Below are 16,893 nucleotides of genomic sequence, written 5' to 3'. Positions count from 1 at the left end.
CTTTCCAATCATTCGTTCTTTTGGCGGGAATCTGGGCTTTTCGGCGGGAAACGGGAACGGGACAGTTGCTTTCTTCATTGAGTAATCTAAATAATTAATACGAAGTGGTGTTTTGTGGTTAATGATCGCATTAAGTTAGTCGGAAGACATTCGCGAGTGTTATTATATTGGAGTATTCAATGAACAAAGTGTATCTGCCTATTTTCGCTTCGTGCCGGGAAGCCGCTTCATAACTCAAAAGTTTATGCGGGCTTTTGAGTTGATTCGTTTGGGGTTCGGAGTAGGAGTCTACTCCGAGGGTGGGGGCTTAGGTTTCATCATCATCACCTTTCATCATTTCATTAATCATCAAGAAAAAAAATACGTCAGACATGGCTGTATGGGCATAGTTCCCTTTGCCTTACCCTTCGGGGAAAACTAAAACAAAAAAAAAAAAAAATGGCGGGAATCTGACACAAATGACATTTTGTTAGCTGTTTTTGCATTATTATTGTTAAAAATCTGTGATATAGCTTAATTTAAAAATAAAAAATACTTTTTATTCTATACAAAATGAAGTACGCGATTCCTGAAATATCATGGCACAATAGGGACCCCGTTTTGAGTGTCGATTTCCAACCTAAATGTGCTCCTGGCGATCCTACAAGGCTTGCTACCGGTGGTACTGATACTCACGTTCTGGTAAGTAATATCTTACGCAGTATATTCTTATTTGTGTTATAACTAATAATATTCTCACACAGTTGACCTTTTTACAGTGAATTAGGTATAAGAAATGTTGACCTAAATATAAAAAAACAGCAATATTGAGAGAAAAAATATCATAATAGCAAAGCCTGATGGTATGACATGACAACAGTTTAAAGTAAATGATCGCCAAATGTTAAAAAATTCAAATATGTCTTTATAACAAATGTCTCATCCATCTAAAACTACTGGATACATATATAACTTTTCAGATATGGTACATTTCAACAACAGACTCGGGAACAGTGAATCTAGAAGTGGCAGCAGACTTATGCCGTCACCAGAAAGCAGTAAATGTGGTACGGTGGTCTCCAAGCGGGGAATACCTCGGGTCCGGTGATGACGAGTCTATCATTTTCGTATGGAAGCAGAAGAATGAGGAGCCAGCCCCGGCAGAACAAGGAGAGGAACAGTATAAAGAGACTTGGGTTATTCATAAGGTAATTATGGATGGAATTATACATAACACAATAAAAACTTTATTGCACAAATAGGAAGTACAAAATACAAAACAAAAGAGAAATAGAAAGCTTACAATAGGCGGCCTTATTGCTAAGTAGCAATCTCTTCCAAGCAACCAGGCAGATATGCTTTATTATGAAATTGAACATTGAAATAAATTAAAATCTATTTTATTCTGTACTCATAGGGGTTGAGGGTGTCACTGTAATTGTAATTGCAAATAAATGTAAAATTATCCTTTTTTAGTTATCTACTTACAATTCTGCCACTCACAAGTCATTACTTGTCATCTAGAGTCCAAAAAACCACTTAAAAATAATGTTAAGCACATCACAGTTCTGTTTAAAATACCACTCTTGCCCCACAACCCTCAGAGGCCATGTGGAAGACATCCAGGATATCACTTATCTGTTATACTGGTTATATCTGAGATCCAAGATCAGAAATTAATCTCACATCATACATCATCATCATTATGATTATTATTTTTTGCCCCACAGACACTCAGAGGCCACATGGAAGATGTTCTGGACATCAGCTGGAGTGCCAACTCCCTCAAGCTGGCTTCCGGCTCTATAGACAACAAGCTGTTGCTGTGGGATGTTCCCCGGGGCAAGTACACCAACATCCTGGCTGACCACAAGGGGTTTGTGCAGGGGGTGGCTTGGGACCCTCGAGGACAGTTTGTGGCTACTGCTAGTTCTGACAGGTTAGTGATGTATTGGAGATATCATTAGCTTGGTTGTCCTATGTAAATACACATGTAAAAACAGGATGGAAATCGTTCTGGGAAAAGGTATACAATAATATTTGGAATAAGACTCGAAGGATAGAGAAACCTTTAGCAGTGCAATAGAACCCAAAGTGGGATGGAATATTGTTATCTTTTTTAAATGTGTGTGTGTGTAATAATGTAAAGATCGCGAGGAGTGGAAATCTGTTATTCGAGCCCTACATCACAACAGGAGATAAAAGGATTAGAAGCAATAGAAGAAGCATGTACTGTTATGTTTTTGGAGTAATAAAACACTAATGTAAAGATCGCGAGGAGTGGAAATCTGTTATTCGAGCCCTACATCACAACAGGAGATAAAAGGATTAGAAGCAATAGAAGAAGCATGTACTGTTATGTTTTTGGAGTAATAAAACACTAAAATTAATTAATTTAGGTTTATTTAGCACGAGCGTATATGCACACAGACAATGCCAAAGTTCGAGAGATCGGATACACAACATGTACTCTGGATAATTTCTACAAGTTTAGTCTGCCTGTAGTGTACCTATTTATTTTTTTAGCAAAAGAGGTACACTAGATATCACTATAGATAAACCTTACACTATGGAAGGTATAGGTTCCTTTACCCTCTTGTTAAAGTTGTTGTGTTCTGTGTATGTGATTTGATTTGACGGTCCAAAGTACTAGTTTTTGCGTACTTTCAGTTACCACAGTATCTGTTTGTTGTGATTTATCTTAAGTGCAGTTTTCACTAACACAGCTGGCTTGACCATTAAGTATATGGCAATACAGCTCAGCACTCATCATGTTGATCTAACAGAAAGCATATTATTGTGATGCATATACCTCTGACTACCTCAGTAGGGATAAAGTCGTGAGCTTATGTTAAGCATCTGTTTACCTATTACAAAACAATCTTCCAGAACATTCCGCACGTTCGACCTGACCAGCAAGAAGGTGCACTCGCGGAGCAGCAAGGCAGTACTTCCCTTCCCGCCCTCGCATGCACTACATGGGGTCACAGTGCGTCTGTACCACGACGACACACTGCAGACATACTACCGGCGTTTAGCCTTCAGTCCTGACGGTCTGTTAATTGCTGTACCAGCTGGCAAAATTGAACCGGAACAAGGGAAGCTAGACACCAAGCCTATGAATGCTGTTTATATCTATACTAGACATAGCTTGAAGGTGTAAGTATTCTAAGTTTTTAGTATACATATGTAAGAGATTTATCACAATGTTAAGTCATTGAGGTCTAAGATAAAGCATGCTTAGTAAATGCCTACCAAATCCAAATCATAGAACCTCATCATCATTAATCAACTGCTAGATATCCTGTTTCCACGGCATATACACTCCGACCAATATCTCTTCGACGACTTCGACCGTCAGACTCATTAAGCATGTAGCGTCTATTGATAAACGTGTTATTTTACGCGTCTGCGTCGTTAGTGCAAACTACGAAAAACAGTAAATTTGACATATCAACCTTTCTCCTTTCCACACTTCTTTTTATATCCTTTTTTCCTTGTATTTGTAATATAAATGTTCCCCCGTTGTGGGCCAGGCCGGCATGCGTGGTCCCGTGCGGCGAGGCGGCGCTGGTGGCGCGCTGGTCCCCGCGGCGCTACGCCCCGCGGCGCTACGCCCCCCGGCCCTCAGGCCCCGCGGCCGCGCTGGCCGCCGCGCGCCGCATGCTGCTGGCCGTGGCCACGCGCCGCTCCGTACTGCTCTACGACACGCAGCAGAAGACGCCCATCGCTATCATCTCCAACATACATTACACTAGGTATGTTCCTGTGATATGCCCACTAGCACTTTATCTTCAACGTGAATTCAGTATCCCTTATGGTGATCAGAGAATTCCTTAATCTATGTGGGAAAGGGATGAACGATTTCCGAAATAATCCTCTGAAAGTTATGGATCATGCTCCCTAAATAGTACATAATTATTAAGTAAAGTTCACGATAGGACAAATAAAGACTTTAAATATCTTCTAGTGAACAACCTCGATATATAATCAGGTTGTTTCGAATGGTGGATTTAACTTGAAACACGAACTAAAAAGAAGTACGTGTATACTCATACTCATGTGTTCCAGACTAACAGACCTAACATGGTCCCGCGACGGCCGCACGCTGGTGGCGTCCAGCACGGACGGGTTCTGCTCCGTCATCATGTTCTCAGAAGACGAGCTGGGGGAGGTACTCCCTGAAACTGACACCCCGGAATCAGTAGATAATGCCACAGGTACTGTATGTTTAATACTGCATATCCCCAATCTTCAAAGGGTCCCAATTTTTAGGCCTTAACCAGCGAGCAGTAAAGACGAGCACGACGCGACAAATAGAGCTTTAAACAATATTAGACACAGCATTATGTTGTCTATCTATAAGGAACGCCTCATACTCGCAATGCTGATGTCTCCACGCCTAACCACTTAATATTACTGCTTTGAATTACGTACTTTAGTAGCGATTTGCTTTTGCAGAGCCAATGGAAGTCCAAACCGAAGAACCGCCGACAGACGCTCCAAAAGAAAAGCAAGAAGAAGCCAAATCAACAACACCTAAAATAGACTCCTTCATCAAATTCAAGGCTCCTACAGATAAACCCAACGAGAAATCTCCCAAGAAGCAAAAGACTGAGAAGACTGAGAATGTTAAGCAGAAAACCCCTGTAAAACTCGATGTGTTAGTTGAAACTGCAATGCCGTCGTGGTCTGACAACTCTAACAGTGAAGTTGTCAAGCCTAAAGAAACGGAAAAACCCATCGAATTAATAGAAATAGAGGACAGTGAAGACATTAAGTTGGTTTATGAAGATACATGCAAGAGTCAATCTCCTAAAGAAACAGACAATAAAGAAACACCAGATCAGAAGGCAAAATCGCCTGATAAGACCTCGAAACATACGTCACCAGCAAGAAAACCAGCATCTCCTAAGCAAGTAACTACTCCCAGTGCGAGGGAGAATAGCTTCATGAAGCAAGCTAAAGTGACGGATGTGAAGCAGCCCGCGGCTCAAGCCGTGCCGAGCCCTAAGGCCCCGCGACGTGTCAACTTCGTCACCCTATCCAGCCCTAAAAATAAGAAAAAGTGCTAATTTACTTTGACGTGAAACTTGTGAAACTGCCAATGTTTCCATGAGGTGTGTTAAGAATGTTATCTTGTACTGAGTAAGATAAAGTATGGTTAGAAAAATAACTAGTTTTATACACTTATCGATAATATAAAAAGTATTTTAAATAAGGATAAAATTGTTATAATAAATGAAACAAGTAATAAAAGTAAACATTTTTAATAAATATTTACAATTCAATGCATACTTTATCACATTTCAAATAAAGGAGAGTATAATATAACAAAATATATTTATCAATAGAAGGTCCATACTTACCTAACTCAACAGGGCGACTTAACATTGGTTTATGTATCTATCAAAGTACAAATAAATCTATAACAAAAGGTTAAACTGAGCATTCAGTTAAATTATCTTGATGGTGAATAAGGTTGGAATTTTCAAATCATTATATTGGGGTGTGTATTGTCTGAGTTTGGAGAGCCAACTCCAAAGTAAGGTAATCAAAACACAAAATTCAGTGGCTAGAGTTGCGTCGATCACGCGGACACATAATCGTCTGTATTATAAAGTATTATTTGCGTCAGTCTTGTCCCCCACAAAGCCATCTAACGTTTGATATAGCCAATTATATCATAATTAATTTAAAGTATAATGATTTTGTTTCAATGTTAACGTTATCATAAATATTTATTGCTTTTTTCTAACATCCTGTTCACAAGACTAGAACATCTAGCTAGGTAATGCGTGTTATTATAGATATCTTTGTAGGGTCTAACTAGGCGTCGCGTTATCGGTAGAGCCGCGCGAAGTCGCGCAGTAGTCGCGTCATCTCCTTGCATTTATCAGCCCTGGAAAAAAATACATATTTGTAGGACTTACATCTTTCCGTGTGGGTTTCGAGGTGAATGACCGACCTCGTCCAGTTCTGGTGTCAGGGTTACTATTAGGCCACCAAAAGCCTTTAAGAATGCTTATGTAACGACTAATAAAAGTACGGATCTTCTTACTTTCGGACAATCGGGTGATCAGCCTGCAATGACCGTAGGTAGGTGTTAACCTACCTAGGGATCATCATGTCTGTATCCCCACAGGGGTAGGCAGAGGTCTATAGTATTTGCACCGACTCGTCGCTAGTTACGTTTAAGCAGCTATGTATACAATAGTGTAGCGTGTACCTGGCGGCGTACTGGTGGAACTGCCAGCACTGCTGCTCCGTGGCGGTGGCGGCGGCGCCGCGCGGCAGGCGCGCCACGGCGGGCCGCAGCCAGTCCAGGCCGGCGGCGCGCTGGAAGGCGCCCAGCTCCAGCAGCACCTCGGCCACCTCCGCCAGCATGTACGGGTGCAGGTGCAGCACTGACGCTTCGATCAGCGCGTACGTTATGTCCTCGCCGTATGTGTTCAGAGTCTCTGTTGCTAAAGCTGGAACAAATTACAATGTTTAGAAAAAAAAAATATTTTCTTCAATTTCCTAAATGCCCTCAGTTTTCTAAATGTACCCGAGTTTCCTAAATATTTCTCAAGAGTTTCTTAAATGCTCCTGAGAGTCTTCCAAATGCCCCTCAGAGTTTCCTAAATGCCCCTCAGAGTTTTCTGAATGCACCTTAGAGTTTCCTAAATGCCCTCAGACTTTCCTAAATACCCTCACGAGTTTCCTAAATACCCTCACAAGTTTCCTAAATACCCTCACAAGTTTCCTAAATACCCTCACAAGTTTCCTAAATGCCCCTCAGAGTTTTCTAAATGCCCCTCAGAGTTTCCTAAATGCCCTTCAGAGTTTCCTAAATGCCCCTCAGAGTTTTCTAAATGCCCCTCAGAGTTTCCTATACCCTCACGAGTTTCCTAAATGCCCCTCAGAGTTTCCTAAATGCCCCTCAGAGTTTCCTAAATGCCCCTCAGAGCTTCCTAAATGCTCCTCAGTTTCCTAAATGCCCCTCAAGAGTTTCCTAAATGCCCCTCAGAGTTTCCTAAATGGCCCTCAGTTTCCTAAATGCCCCTCAGTTTTCTAAATGCCCCTCAGAGTTTCCTAAATGCCCCTCAGAGTTTCCTAAAAGCCCCTCAGAGTTTCCTAAAAGCCCCTCAGAGTTTCCTAAAAGCCCTTCAGAGTTTCCTAAAAGCCCCTCAGAGTTTCCTAAAAGCCCCTCAGAGTTTCCTAAAAGCCCCTCAGAGTTTCCGAAATGCCTCTCAAGAGTTTCCGAAATGCCCCTCAGAGTCTCCTAAATGCCCCTGAGTTTTCTAAATGTCCTTCAGAGTTTTCTAAACGTCTCTCGCAGATTCCTAAATGGCTCTCGAGTTTCCTAAATGTTACTCAAGAGTGGTCTACTTGCCGCAGGCTGAGTTTCCAAAAAAATATAATTCTGTCTCAATTTTAATGCGGTATCTTCTTTAATGTTACTTTAAATTTTATCTTACTAGAAGATTCTATCCAGAATGTCTGTGGGGAAATGAAGTCAGGTATTTGTGTATGGTACCTTTGATGCGCTGCTTCTCGGGGCGGTTGTTCCTTGCGAGGCGCGCGAGGTCGTAGAGGAACTTCATGACGGAGGAGTTGGCGTCGCGGTGGTCCAGCGCGCTGGCCAGCCGCGCGCACTGCAGCACGGCGCACAGCGCGCCCGACTGCAGGAACTCCAGCGGCGTGCGCTGCAGGAACCTGCGGCGTGGCCGGGACAATCATCTATCGATAGCTAATAAGGGACTATCCAAACCACGTCCCCCAAAAACATATAGCAACACAAGATCCTTTCGATAGGCAACACAAGATCATATTGATCAGATTCAACACATTATCATAGAGACAATTAATGTACATTAAAATACCTTTCTGATGGTTGGTGTTTGGACCAATATGTTAAAAGCATTTAAAATCTTGAATATAATTCTAAGACGGCCAGCATACAAATAAAAATCTTTCTTTTGACGCTAATTGGTGTTGCTGACCACCATCTCACGCGTAAACAATTGAACTAACCTAATACACAGCCGGAACAGGTCATCCACCGTGTCAGGGTTATTCTTGAGTCCATTTTCCTGCTGCAGCAGTACGAAGGCTCTCGGCATCAGTACCTGCGCCAACTCGATCAGCGGCGGCACGCACTGCGGCACACTCGCCAGCTCGTCCACTAGGATACTGGAATGTTTAAAATGTTTCATTGTAAATACTGTTTTATTATTATCATTAGTACACCGGTTCCCACTAGTATGGCAGTCTTCTCTTTTTCCGCGCCATCGTTTCGTAACATACCATCTACATTTATGTGGCCTTTCCCGACGCCTAAAAGCATTTGGCGGACCTATACTAGTCTTCTTAACCCAATACTGAACACAGCAAACACGTTTTTATTCTGCAGAGTGCATTGTGCACGGTTGAGCAAATATAATACTCTTTGTATGGCCGCCATCTTGTTTTTCCGTCATTTTAATTTATTTCACCGTCGGTTGAATTTGACCAAGATTTGACAAATAGGTCTTGTGAAAAGTTATTGTTCCAGGTGCGATAGATATATATCAAACCCCCCCCCCCCCCCATACATTATTTTTTTACCCCCCGGAATTCCTTTTGGAATTTGGTATGGCGGCCATCTTGGTTTTTTTCACCAGTGACTGAATTTGACCAAGATTTAAATAGGTCCTGTGAAAAAAGAATTGTTTCAAGTGCGATAGTTTTTCCAGCCTGTAGGGTGTCTCCGTGATGCGAGGCAGTCACCAAGACGTCCCGATCACACCCCCCCATACATATTTTTTACCCGACGCTTCTTCTGGGGGAACAATTATGTCGGTGAGTGTGTCAGTCAGTCAGCCAATGGGTCTCCAGCTTTATATAGTGTATGAATGCAGTGGCGGGACCTGGCGAGGTAGAGCAGGCAGCTGTGCGCGTGCGCGTCGTAGAGCGCGCCCATGGAGCGCGCCAGCGGCGGCAGCAGCGCGGCGGCGTGGCGGCCCGTGCAGCGCAGCGCGAAGCGCACGCAGCGGCACGCGCGCTCCATCACGCGCCCGTCCTTCTGGTACCTGCGGGCCGGGGGCGTGTGAGTGCCTGGCCTTCTGGCGGCTCGATAATAACCCTAACACGCTCAGCCAAACACTTTACTAACCGATTGAAAATAATATCATAGTCCGATTCGAAGTGTAACCATGTTGAAAAATTATTAAAGATATTTTTGAATTGAAATTGTTAGAAATACATTAATACATACACATAAACCATGGTATAAGAAAAACAGGTATGCTCAATCCTATGAGAAGCCGCCATTGCTAGCCCTTTGATAACGTAAGTGTTACCACTGTGCTACCATCCTCCAACACTCCAAGGACACAAATTATATTATTAAAAATTAAGTGAATTACTGACTAGTCTAATTTAATTACTCTTACTTGTCACATAGTATATAAAAATCATTAAAACTATAAGTAAATAATTTACTAAAAGTTCAAAATTGCCTTGCAAAGTAAATATAAAAACGCTGGTCATGGCTAATTTATTTTTATGAAATGGCAACGCAGGGTGGGATGACGTCAGTTGGAGTAACTTTGACATGTTAGCTATCACTTTTAAGCATACTTGGTTTTCTTATACCATGCACATAAAGAATCGGATAAAGGCTGTCCACCTGTTTTGAAGTTGATTAAAGTAGACTAACACTAATTACACAAGCCATTTAGAGCTTTGGTATCTCAATAAGAACCATGATATAGATAGCAGGGCGGCCGGATAAAGAAGAATAATTAGACTGACTTTTCCATAACGTCGTTGAGAGTAGGCCAGGCATCAGCCAGTGCGGGCACGCAGGGGTGGCTCGTGGAGGCCGTAGTGGTGGGCGCGTCGACGTCCCTGAACAGCGCCGCGAGGCGGTCCAGGTGTAGCACGGGGTCCCCCGCGCCGCCCTTCTCGAGTTTCTTGTTGGATTGAACTAGCTCTTGCAGACCGGAGATTTGGACTGAAGCGGCTTCGCGCATCGCTACTATCATCTGTTCAAAATATTATTCAAGCGTTTGTTATTCAGCATTTTCAACAAATATAAACGAAACAATGTCTGGACAAAAGTCATTAATCCATATAGCCAGGTCTGAGGACGGTCACGTCGAACAAGACTAATTCTAGTTTCTTGCATTTCTCATATGTGTGAGGAATAAAAAATTCATCATTGAAATCAAGCTCGTATTGATGCGAAGCGGAGAGTGTCTCTCCTGTACACAACGTAGCAGTATTGTGTCCTGGAGCCGCACGTACCTGGTCCTCGGGCAGGCTGCCGATGGCGGCGGCCAGCGCGCGCGTGAGCGCCACGCCGGCGGGCGGCGCCAGCTGCTGCGCCAGCCGCACGGCCGCCAGCAGCGCCGCCGCGTGCGCGCCCGCCTGCTTGCGGCACGCTTTGCAGATGTTCTGAACACACACAAAAGCACCACTAAGGACAAACACATCACACAATAATAACACAGAACTACAAAAACGTCTTATATTTGCCACGATAGCAAACGGAACTAACCGAGATTTTTTTTAATTATAAAGTAAAAATACATAAAGTCACAACACAGGTAATCGCAGCTTGAACTTGTGTAAAGCGTTTGATTGTGCGAATCATTAAATCTTGCTACTTTATCGAGACTATTAGGGAATCAACTATAAACATTTAACCTTTACAAATTATATATAATAAAATAGAACAGGATAACCCATTTGCTGTCACATACATAGTTAAAATTAATGGATTATAGTAGGTGTGTCTCAGGGTTCAATACCAGGCCCTTTCCTATTTCTTTTTGGTACACAAGTTTTCAAAAGTATATACCTGTAATGCAACAGCAGCTGCATATGCCAGCGCAGGTTCATGCAGCGCACGCAGCAGCCGCTCCAGACAGGGCGCGACACACTCGGCGTGCTGCTCTATCCACTCGCAGAGCTCGCCCAGTAACAGGATGCATGTCTTGCGGACCGCTGGGTGGGTGTTCTCCGGCATTGATAGGATCGCTTCTACCACTTTAGGGACATACTCGTATTCATCTCTGTTGGGAAGGTAGATTAAGTCATAAATATTAGGGCATAATTTATAAACCGTCATCGAACTCACACATCAATTATCTTCTTCTTTGCGAGTCGATGGCGATCGAAACTAAATTTTTGCTGACCAATAATTGGCCACGCTTACGGCATTGTCAGTGGCTATCAATTATGAAATGAAATAAATCCTAATAGCTTAATAATTCTGTCCATTGAAATTGAAACTTTTGTGTAACTGAAATTTTGTATATATTAATTTGTAAATTAAAGCCAATCTGTAATAACCCAATCATTTGGTAGTTTTACCTGAGGTTTCCGGAGTTGTGAAAATTGGTGATTTTACAACGAATTTCTACTTCGCCACCTCGCTAAGATTGCTTGGGCTTCATCAGGAGATTGAGATAAACCAGAAATAGTAGTTATGGCAACTAACGGCAGTATGTTCTTGGCGACGGCCTGCATGACGAAGAGCGCGGCCTCGGTGTGCTCCCAGGAAGCGTCGTGCTGCAGCGCTGCGAACATCTGCCGGAACACCGACGACGAGCCCACTATGAACACCACGTCCTTGATCAGCTCCATCACCTTCACGCGGAAGTCCTAAGAACAATATTTGAAAAAAAATTCGTTTATGTTAATTGTAATCCTACATGTGAGAACATTTATTGAAAGTCAAGATTATATTTCATTTAATTATATCCTACAATATTAATTACAACCACTTCAGAAGAAACACCTCTATTTTCTTTCACTAATGTATTCATGTAGGTAAACATACTTAAGAAGAAACATTGAAGAAACACAGGCCGCCATTGCCCACCTTAGAATAAGTTTATCCTGTAAATGTTTTGTGAATTTGTGTGCAATAAAGTGTTTTTATTTATTATTTATTTACACTTCTCATCAAAAAAATCGAAACACTTCCGTTTTCATTGTTTCTGTCGGAATTTAACACAAAAAAGAATTCATACGATGAAAAAAAATACATAAATGTATAGCTGGCAGTTTGGCCATTACAGTAATAAGCGAAAATTCTAAATTCAAAATTAGAATTTCATTTGTTTATCTTATAAACGAAATGAATCACTGTTTTGAGACAAATGTGTGTTTAGGGTTGGAGTACATTTAGCGTTTAAAAACTAAAAAATGGCGCCTATCCTTAAACTTTTTGTTTTTTATTTCAATACTGTGACTTTGGGACGTCTGAAAAAAGGTTTTTTTTCTAAAACGTATGGATACTTCGCCCACAGAAGCCGCCCAAGTTGTGGCATTGCTGGATTCTGGCCTTAGTCAGCGTGTTGTGGCTGCAAGACTGCATCTAAGCCTGTCATCTGTTCATAGAGTCTATAAACGTTATCGGGAGACTGGTTTGTTCACGCGCCGTTCAGGATCTGGCAGGAATCGGGTCACTTCTGAGCGAGATGATCGATTTATTGTAACAACTTCTTTAAGAAATCGACGCCTTAACGCTTTTCAACTGCAGCAGCGGCTTCGTGTTGTACGAAGGGTGGCTGTAAGTGACTCTACAATTAGAAGAAGGTTGAAGGATCGTGGACTGGTACCGCATAAGCCAGCAAATGGGCCGAAATTAACTGCAGACCATCGAAGAGCGCGCCTTAACTTTGCACGTGAGCACCTAAATTGGTCATACCTACAGTGGAGCAAAGTTCTCTTTTCTGATGAGTGTAAAATTATGCTGTATGGTAACGACGGAAGGAACAAGGTCTACAGAAGAGACGGAGAACGCTATGCACAATGCTGCATTGAAGAAAAGGTCAGCTATGGTGGCGGTTCTGTAGGTATGACCAATTTAGGTGCTCACGTGCAAAGTTAAGGCGCGCTCTTCGATGGTCTGCAGTTAATTTCGGCCCATTTGCTGGCTTATGCGGTACCAGTCCACGATTCTTCAACCTTCTTCTAATTGTAGAGTCACTTACAGCCACCCTTCGTACAACACGAAGCCGCTGCTGCAGTTGAAAAGCGTTAAGGCGTCGATTTCTTAAAGAAGTTGTTACAATAAATCGATCATCTCGCTCAGAAGTGACCCGATTCCTGCCAGATCCTGAACGGCGCGTGAACAAACCAGTCTCCCGATAACGTTTATAGACTCTATGAACAGATGACAGGCTTAGATGCAGTCTTGCAGCCACAACACGCTGACTAAGGCCAGAATCCAGCAATGCCACAACTTGGGCGGCTTCTGTGGGCGAAGTATCCATACGTTTTAGAAAAAAAACCTTTTTTCAGACGTCCCAAAGTCACAGTATTGAAATAAAAAACAAAAAGTTTAAGGATAGGCGCCAATTTTTAGTTTTTAAACGCTAAATGTACTCCAACCCTAAACACACATTTGTCTCAAAACAGTGATTCATTTCGTTTATAAGATAAACAAATGAAATTCTAATTTTGAATTTAGAATTTTCGCTTATTACTGTAATGGCCAAACTGCCAGCTATACATTTATGTATTTTTTTTCATCGTATGAATTCTTTTTTGTGTTAAATTCGGACAGAAACAATGAAAACGGAAGTGTTTCGATTTTTTTGATGAGAAGTGTATTTACATCATGCTATGTACATCTCATGTAACGCTGGAGATATTAATGATTAAAGTTACTGGAGGGGATTGCACTGTTGTGTTGTTGATTATAGCTCGTATGGCCCTAGGAACATGTGATGTGGCTTCAGAACTCTGACTAATGGGTTAGTCAACTAGTTCAGACACCTCAATCTGCTGTAATGTGGTATTGTATGATACCTCTTTTAGTAGATTACAGACATGTGTTCATTAATGGAACATATAGAATCTGTTTGTTTATGTTAAAGTTACAAATTACACATAGAACTGGTATTTGAATGCAATACTAATAAATAGGCAATTTACGAGTGCTTATGAATATTTAATAAGCGTTGCATGGTAATTGGCACTATTACTTGTGGCTTGTGATCGATGACAGCTTGAGCAACCAAGCACGGATAATTATTGTGCGTTTCAAATTAAGTTATTGCCACATCTGTTTTTATGGAGATTTATATCTACCAAGCTTTAAAAAAAAATAATTTTAATGATAATTAGGAACATAAAAAATATAAAACAAATAATCTAAAGATTTTAATTGGTATTGTTTATTACACCCTTAGCAATACCCACAAGATGTCATTGACCTTCTTTTGTAATGTAATAAAAGGGTACTGCAACAAATAAATCTACAAAGCAGTTAAGTTCCTCTTGTATATTAAAAATAATAATATTAGGGATTGGGGAGGCCTATGCTCAGAACTGAACAATTTATACATGCTGTAAGTTCCCTAAGTAAAATATACATATAGTAGGTACCATACAGAACAGTGTTTGTTTTGTTTGTCAAAACTAAACAACATTATTGTTGTCAGTAGGTACCCACTTAGTCCTGAATTAAATTCTGATACTCCATACACTATACTCAGATATTTTACATCAATGCATAATACATACAATAATTAATGAACATCGATATTAGCATTTGTTTCTATTTAGAAGTGCAAAGTTTGCCGAGGAGCATTGAGAAAAGGGAAGCACTGTACATTACATATTATTATATATCTTGTCTCTCTGTCTATTTCAATAGGAATGTGGATGTGGCAGATTAAAAATACTTACAAAGAACTCATCTCCTTCTTCGGGCAGCTGTGTGTGGTCTGGCTCACACTGACAATGTCTAGCAAGAGCCTCTATCAACCGCTCTATGTGTGGCTTGAACACATCTGTCAGTGGCTGGTAGTCCCGCTGGTATACTTCTTCTGACAGCCTGTACCACAGGTTGAAGGTGATTTCTGCTACCTGTTTGGGTTCAACATATGTTTTATTTAACACAGTTTTTGTACACACACATAAAGACAAATAATTTACAGACTTGTGACAATTTAGCTTATTCCCAGTAGAATGTAGATGCATTTTTAAGTTGCTAGTTCGTAAGCAGTGAGTAAATAAACATGTGGTCATTATTCACCTACATAACACCTGTAATCCCTTAAATGGGCAAACTCACAAGTTATTAGAAGATAACTTGCAGCCACATTTATTTGAAAGTCCTAAGATGGACAATGATTAAAATTGTTTATCATTTTCTCAAGTGTTCTTGATTTAGATGCAATTTTTTGTATCTATATGAAACAAATGTTTCAACATATCTTTTAAAAAGTAAATATGTATGCTAACAGGTGTTACATCTGACACACAGGTAGTGCCTGTTAGCTTACACTTTTTTAGTACAGTTTGTACATCAACAATCTGACTTTTTCATTTTAAGTACTTTCACTTGCATTGCTGTGCAAGCTATGTTCAACTTTTTCCTCTCTAGAAAAGAAACAACTATAAGGATTGGCATTTTTTTTAACCCATTGGACCAAATGTTATTTTACACATATTACACTGTTTTCTATAATGTGCCGTGATGAATTTTTCTTTTTATAATGCTGTCTGTAAAAGTTTATTATGTATTGCTGTATGTGTGTATTTATAAAAAAAAATTATAATAATGTTTTTACCTCATAATCATGGTGACCAACACACACTAGTGCCAGCTCCAGGGATCTCATGGCAAAATGTGAACTTCCATTGGAAGCACTAGTGATAATTTTCCCAAGAAAGGACTCTGCCAGTTCTGTGAACACTCGTGCATAGTTGGAGGCCTTCTCTTCTTCCTCATGAGCCACTGCCATGTGGTAGCTCTCTTCCAACACTGACACACTGTCAAACAAAAGCCTTTCCACTTCATCACTGTTATTATCATTCTCAAGGCAATGTAGTAATGCACATATACAGTCTGAGGCAGCATCATGTAATGTATTTATGGTATTGTGATCCCGAAGGATTTGTAAACACAGTCCAATCACAGCATTCTGTGGGACCTCCTGTATATTTATAGCCCTAACCTGTATCCAGGATGTCATACATTTAATCACTCTCAATGCTACATCTGTATTTTGGGAACTAGTGAGACTCTCCTTTAAAAATAAAGTCACTAAGTTGGCGTTTGATCTCAATTCACTTTTAACGTCCTCTCTACGATTCTCACCAAGTTTTAGTGTTGATGAGTCAATTTCTTGTGGCAGCACAGTCAATATTTCTAGTAGAGCATAACTGTTTTTATTTGAAAATGATTTAATTAGGTCACTAATACAGTTCTGCCATGATGGCATTTGTAGTGCGAGGTCAGCAAGGGCCAGGCAGAGCTGGGTGAGGATGGGCGCGGCGTTGGTGTCGGGAGAGGTGTTCTCCAGGTGCGACACCAACGAGTTGCGCAGCGACACCAGCGTGTCAGGCGGCAGCTCCGACAAGTTGTGCTGCACCTTCGACCGCATCGTCTGAGCGGCAAAGTAACACGAGTGCACATCCTTCCTCTGCTGCAGCAGCTCGTCAGCTATCTTCCATGAATGTATCTGAAAATAACACAATTATGTGATGATGAATGCATAATGTAGAGAACACTATGGATATCCTAGACGTCAATACAATGGTTAAGAATCAGAGTTTATGTGATGAAATAATAGCAATAAAGACCATATACTTACAGACTTCTGCACGTCCCCCAGCCAGACGGAGGCCTTCTCTTTCTCATTAGCATTGGGGTTATCGTACAAGGCGCTGATGGCCTGATAAATAGTGTCCATCGTAGGCGTCTCCATGATGTTATAGTAAATATTCTACGACACTATCTCAGCACCGCACTCTCAGGACAGATGTATCGCACAATATCATATTATTACGTGGAAAAAACTAAAAAAGAAATAATTGGTTGGTGAAAACAAGCACATTCGAAATGCTTGACAAATACCATAGACTTGACAAAGAAAATGTTGCCATATTCAAAGGCTTAATCCAAGCACAACTTTATCA

The 16,893-nt window shown here is 41.1% G+C and overlaps 2 protein-coding genes across 2 annotated transcripts; one reads left to right on the top strand and one right to left on the bottom strand.

The window, feature by feature from the left end:
- Window positions 1-448: 448 nt before the first annotated feature.
- Window positions 449-5,270, top strand: LOC126368401 (chromatin assembly factor 1 subunit B). Its single transcript, XM_050012372.1, has 7 exons — window positions 449-681; window positions 960-1,187; window positions 1,710-1,918; window positions 2,869-3,138; window positions 3,516-3,737; window positions 4,051-4,199; window positions 4,441-5,270. Exons 1-7 carry the CDS (start codon window positions 553-555, stop codon window positions 5,052-5,054), a joined length of 1,821 nt encoding a protein of 606 aa, XP_049868329.1. The 5' UTR covers window positions 449-552; the 3' UTR covers window positions 5,055-5,270.
- On the bottom strand, window positions 5,234-16,851 carry LOC126368376 (transportin-3). Its single transcript, XM_050012324.1, has 12 exons — window positions 16,569-16,851; window positions 15,543-16,436; window positions 14,656-14,835; window positions 11,453-11,616; window positions 10,811-11,024; window positions 10,255-10,404; window positions 9,760-9,992; window positions 8,874-9,035; window positions 7,999-8,157; window positions 7,502-7,680; window positions 6,209-6,452; window positions 5,234-5,881 (listed from the first exon to the last, which is right to left on the bottom strand). The coding sequence occupies exons 1-12, from the start codon at window positions 16,680-16,682 to the stop codon at window positions 5,821-5,823; spliced, it is 2,754 nt and encodes a 917-aa protein (XP_049868281.1). The 5' UTR covers window positions 16,683-16,851; the 3' UTR covers window positions 5,234-5,820.
- Window positions 16,852-16,893: the final 42 nt, after the last annotated feature.

The sequence above is a fragment of the Pectinophora gossypiella genome, chromosome 7 (assembly GCF_024362695.1).
Source record: "Pectinophora gossypiella chromosome 7, ilPecGoss1.1, whole genome shotgun sequence".
NCBI lineage: Eukaryota > Metazoa > Arthropoda > Insecta > Lepidoptera > Gelechiidae > Pectinophora > Pectinophora gossypiella.
The sequence above is the reverse complement of the archived record's forward strand: the minus strand, read 5'-3'. Positions and strand labels throughout refer to the sequence as shown.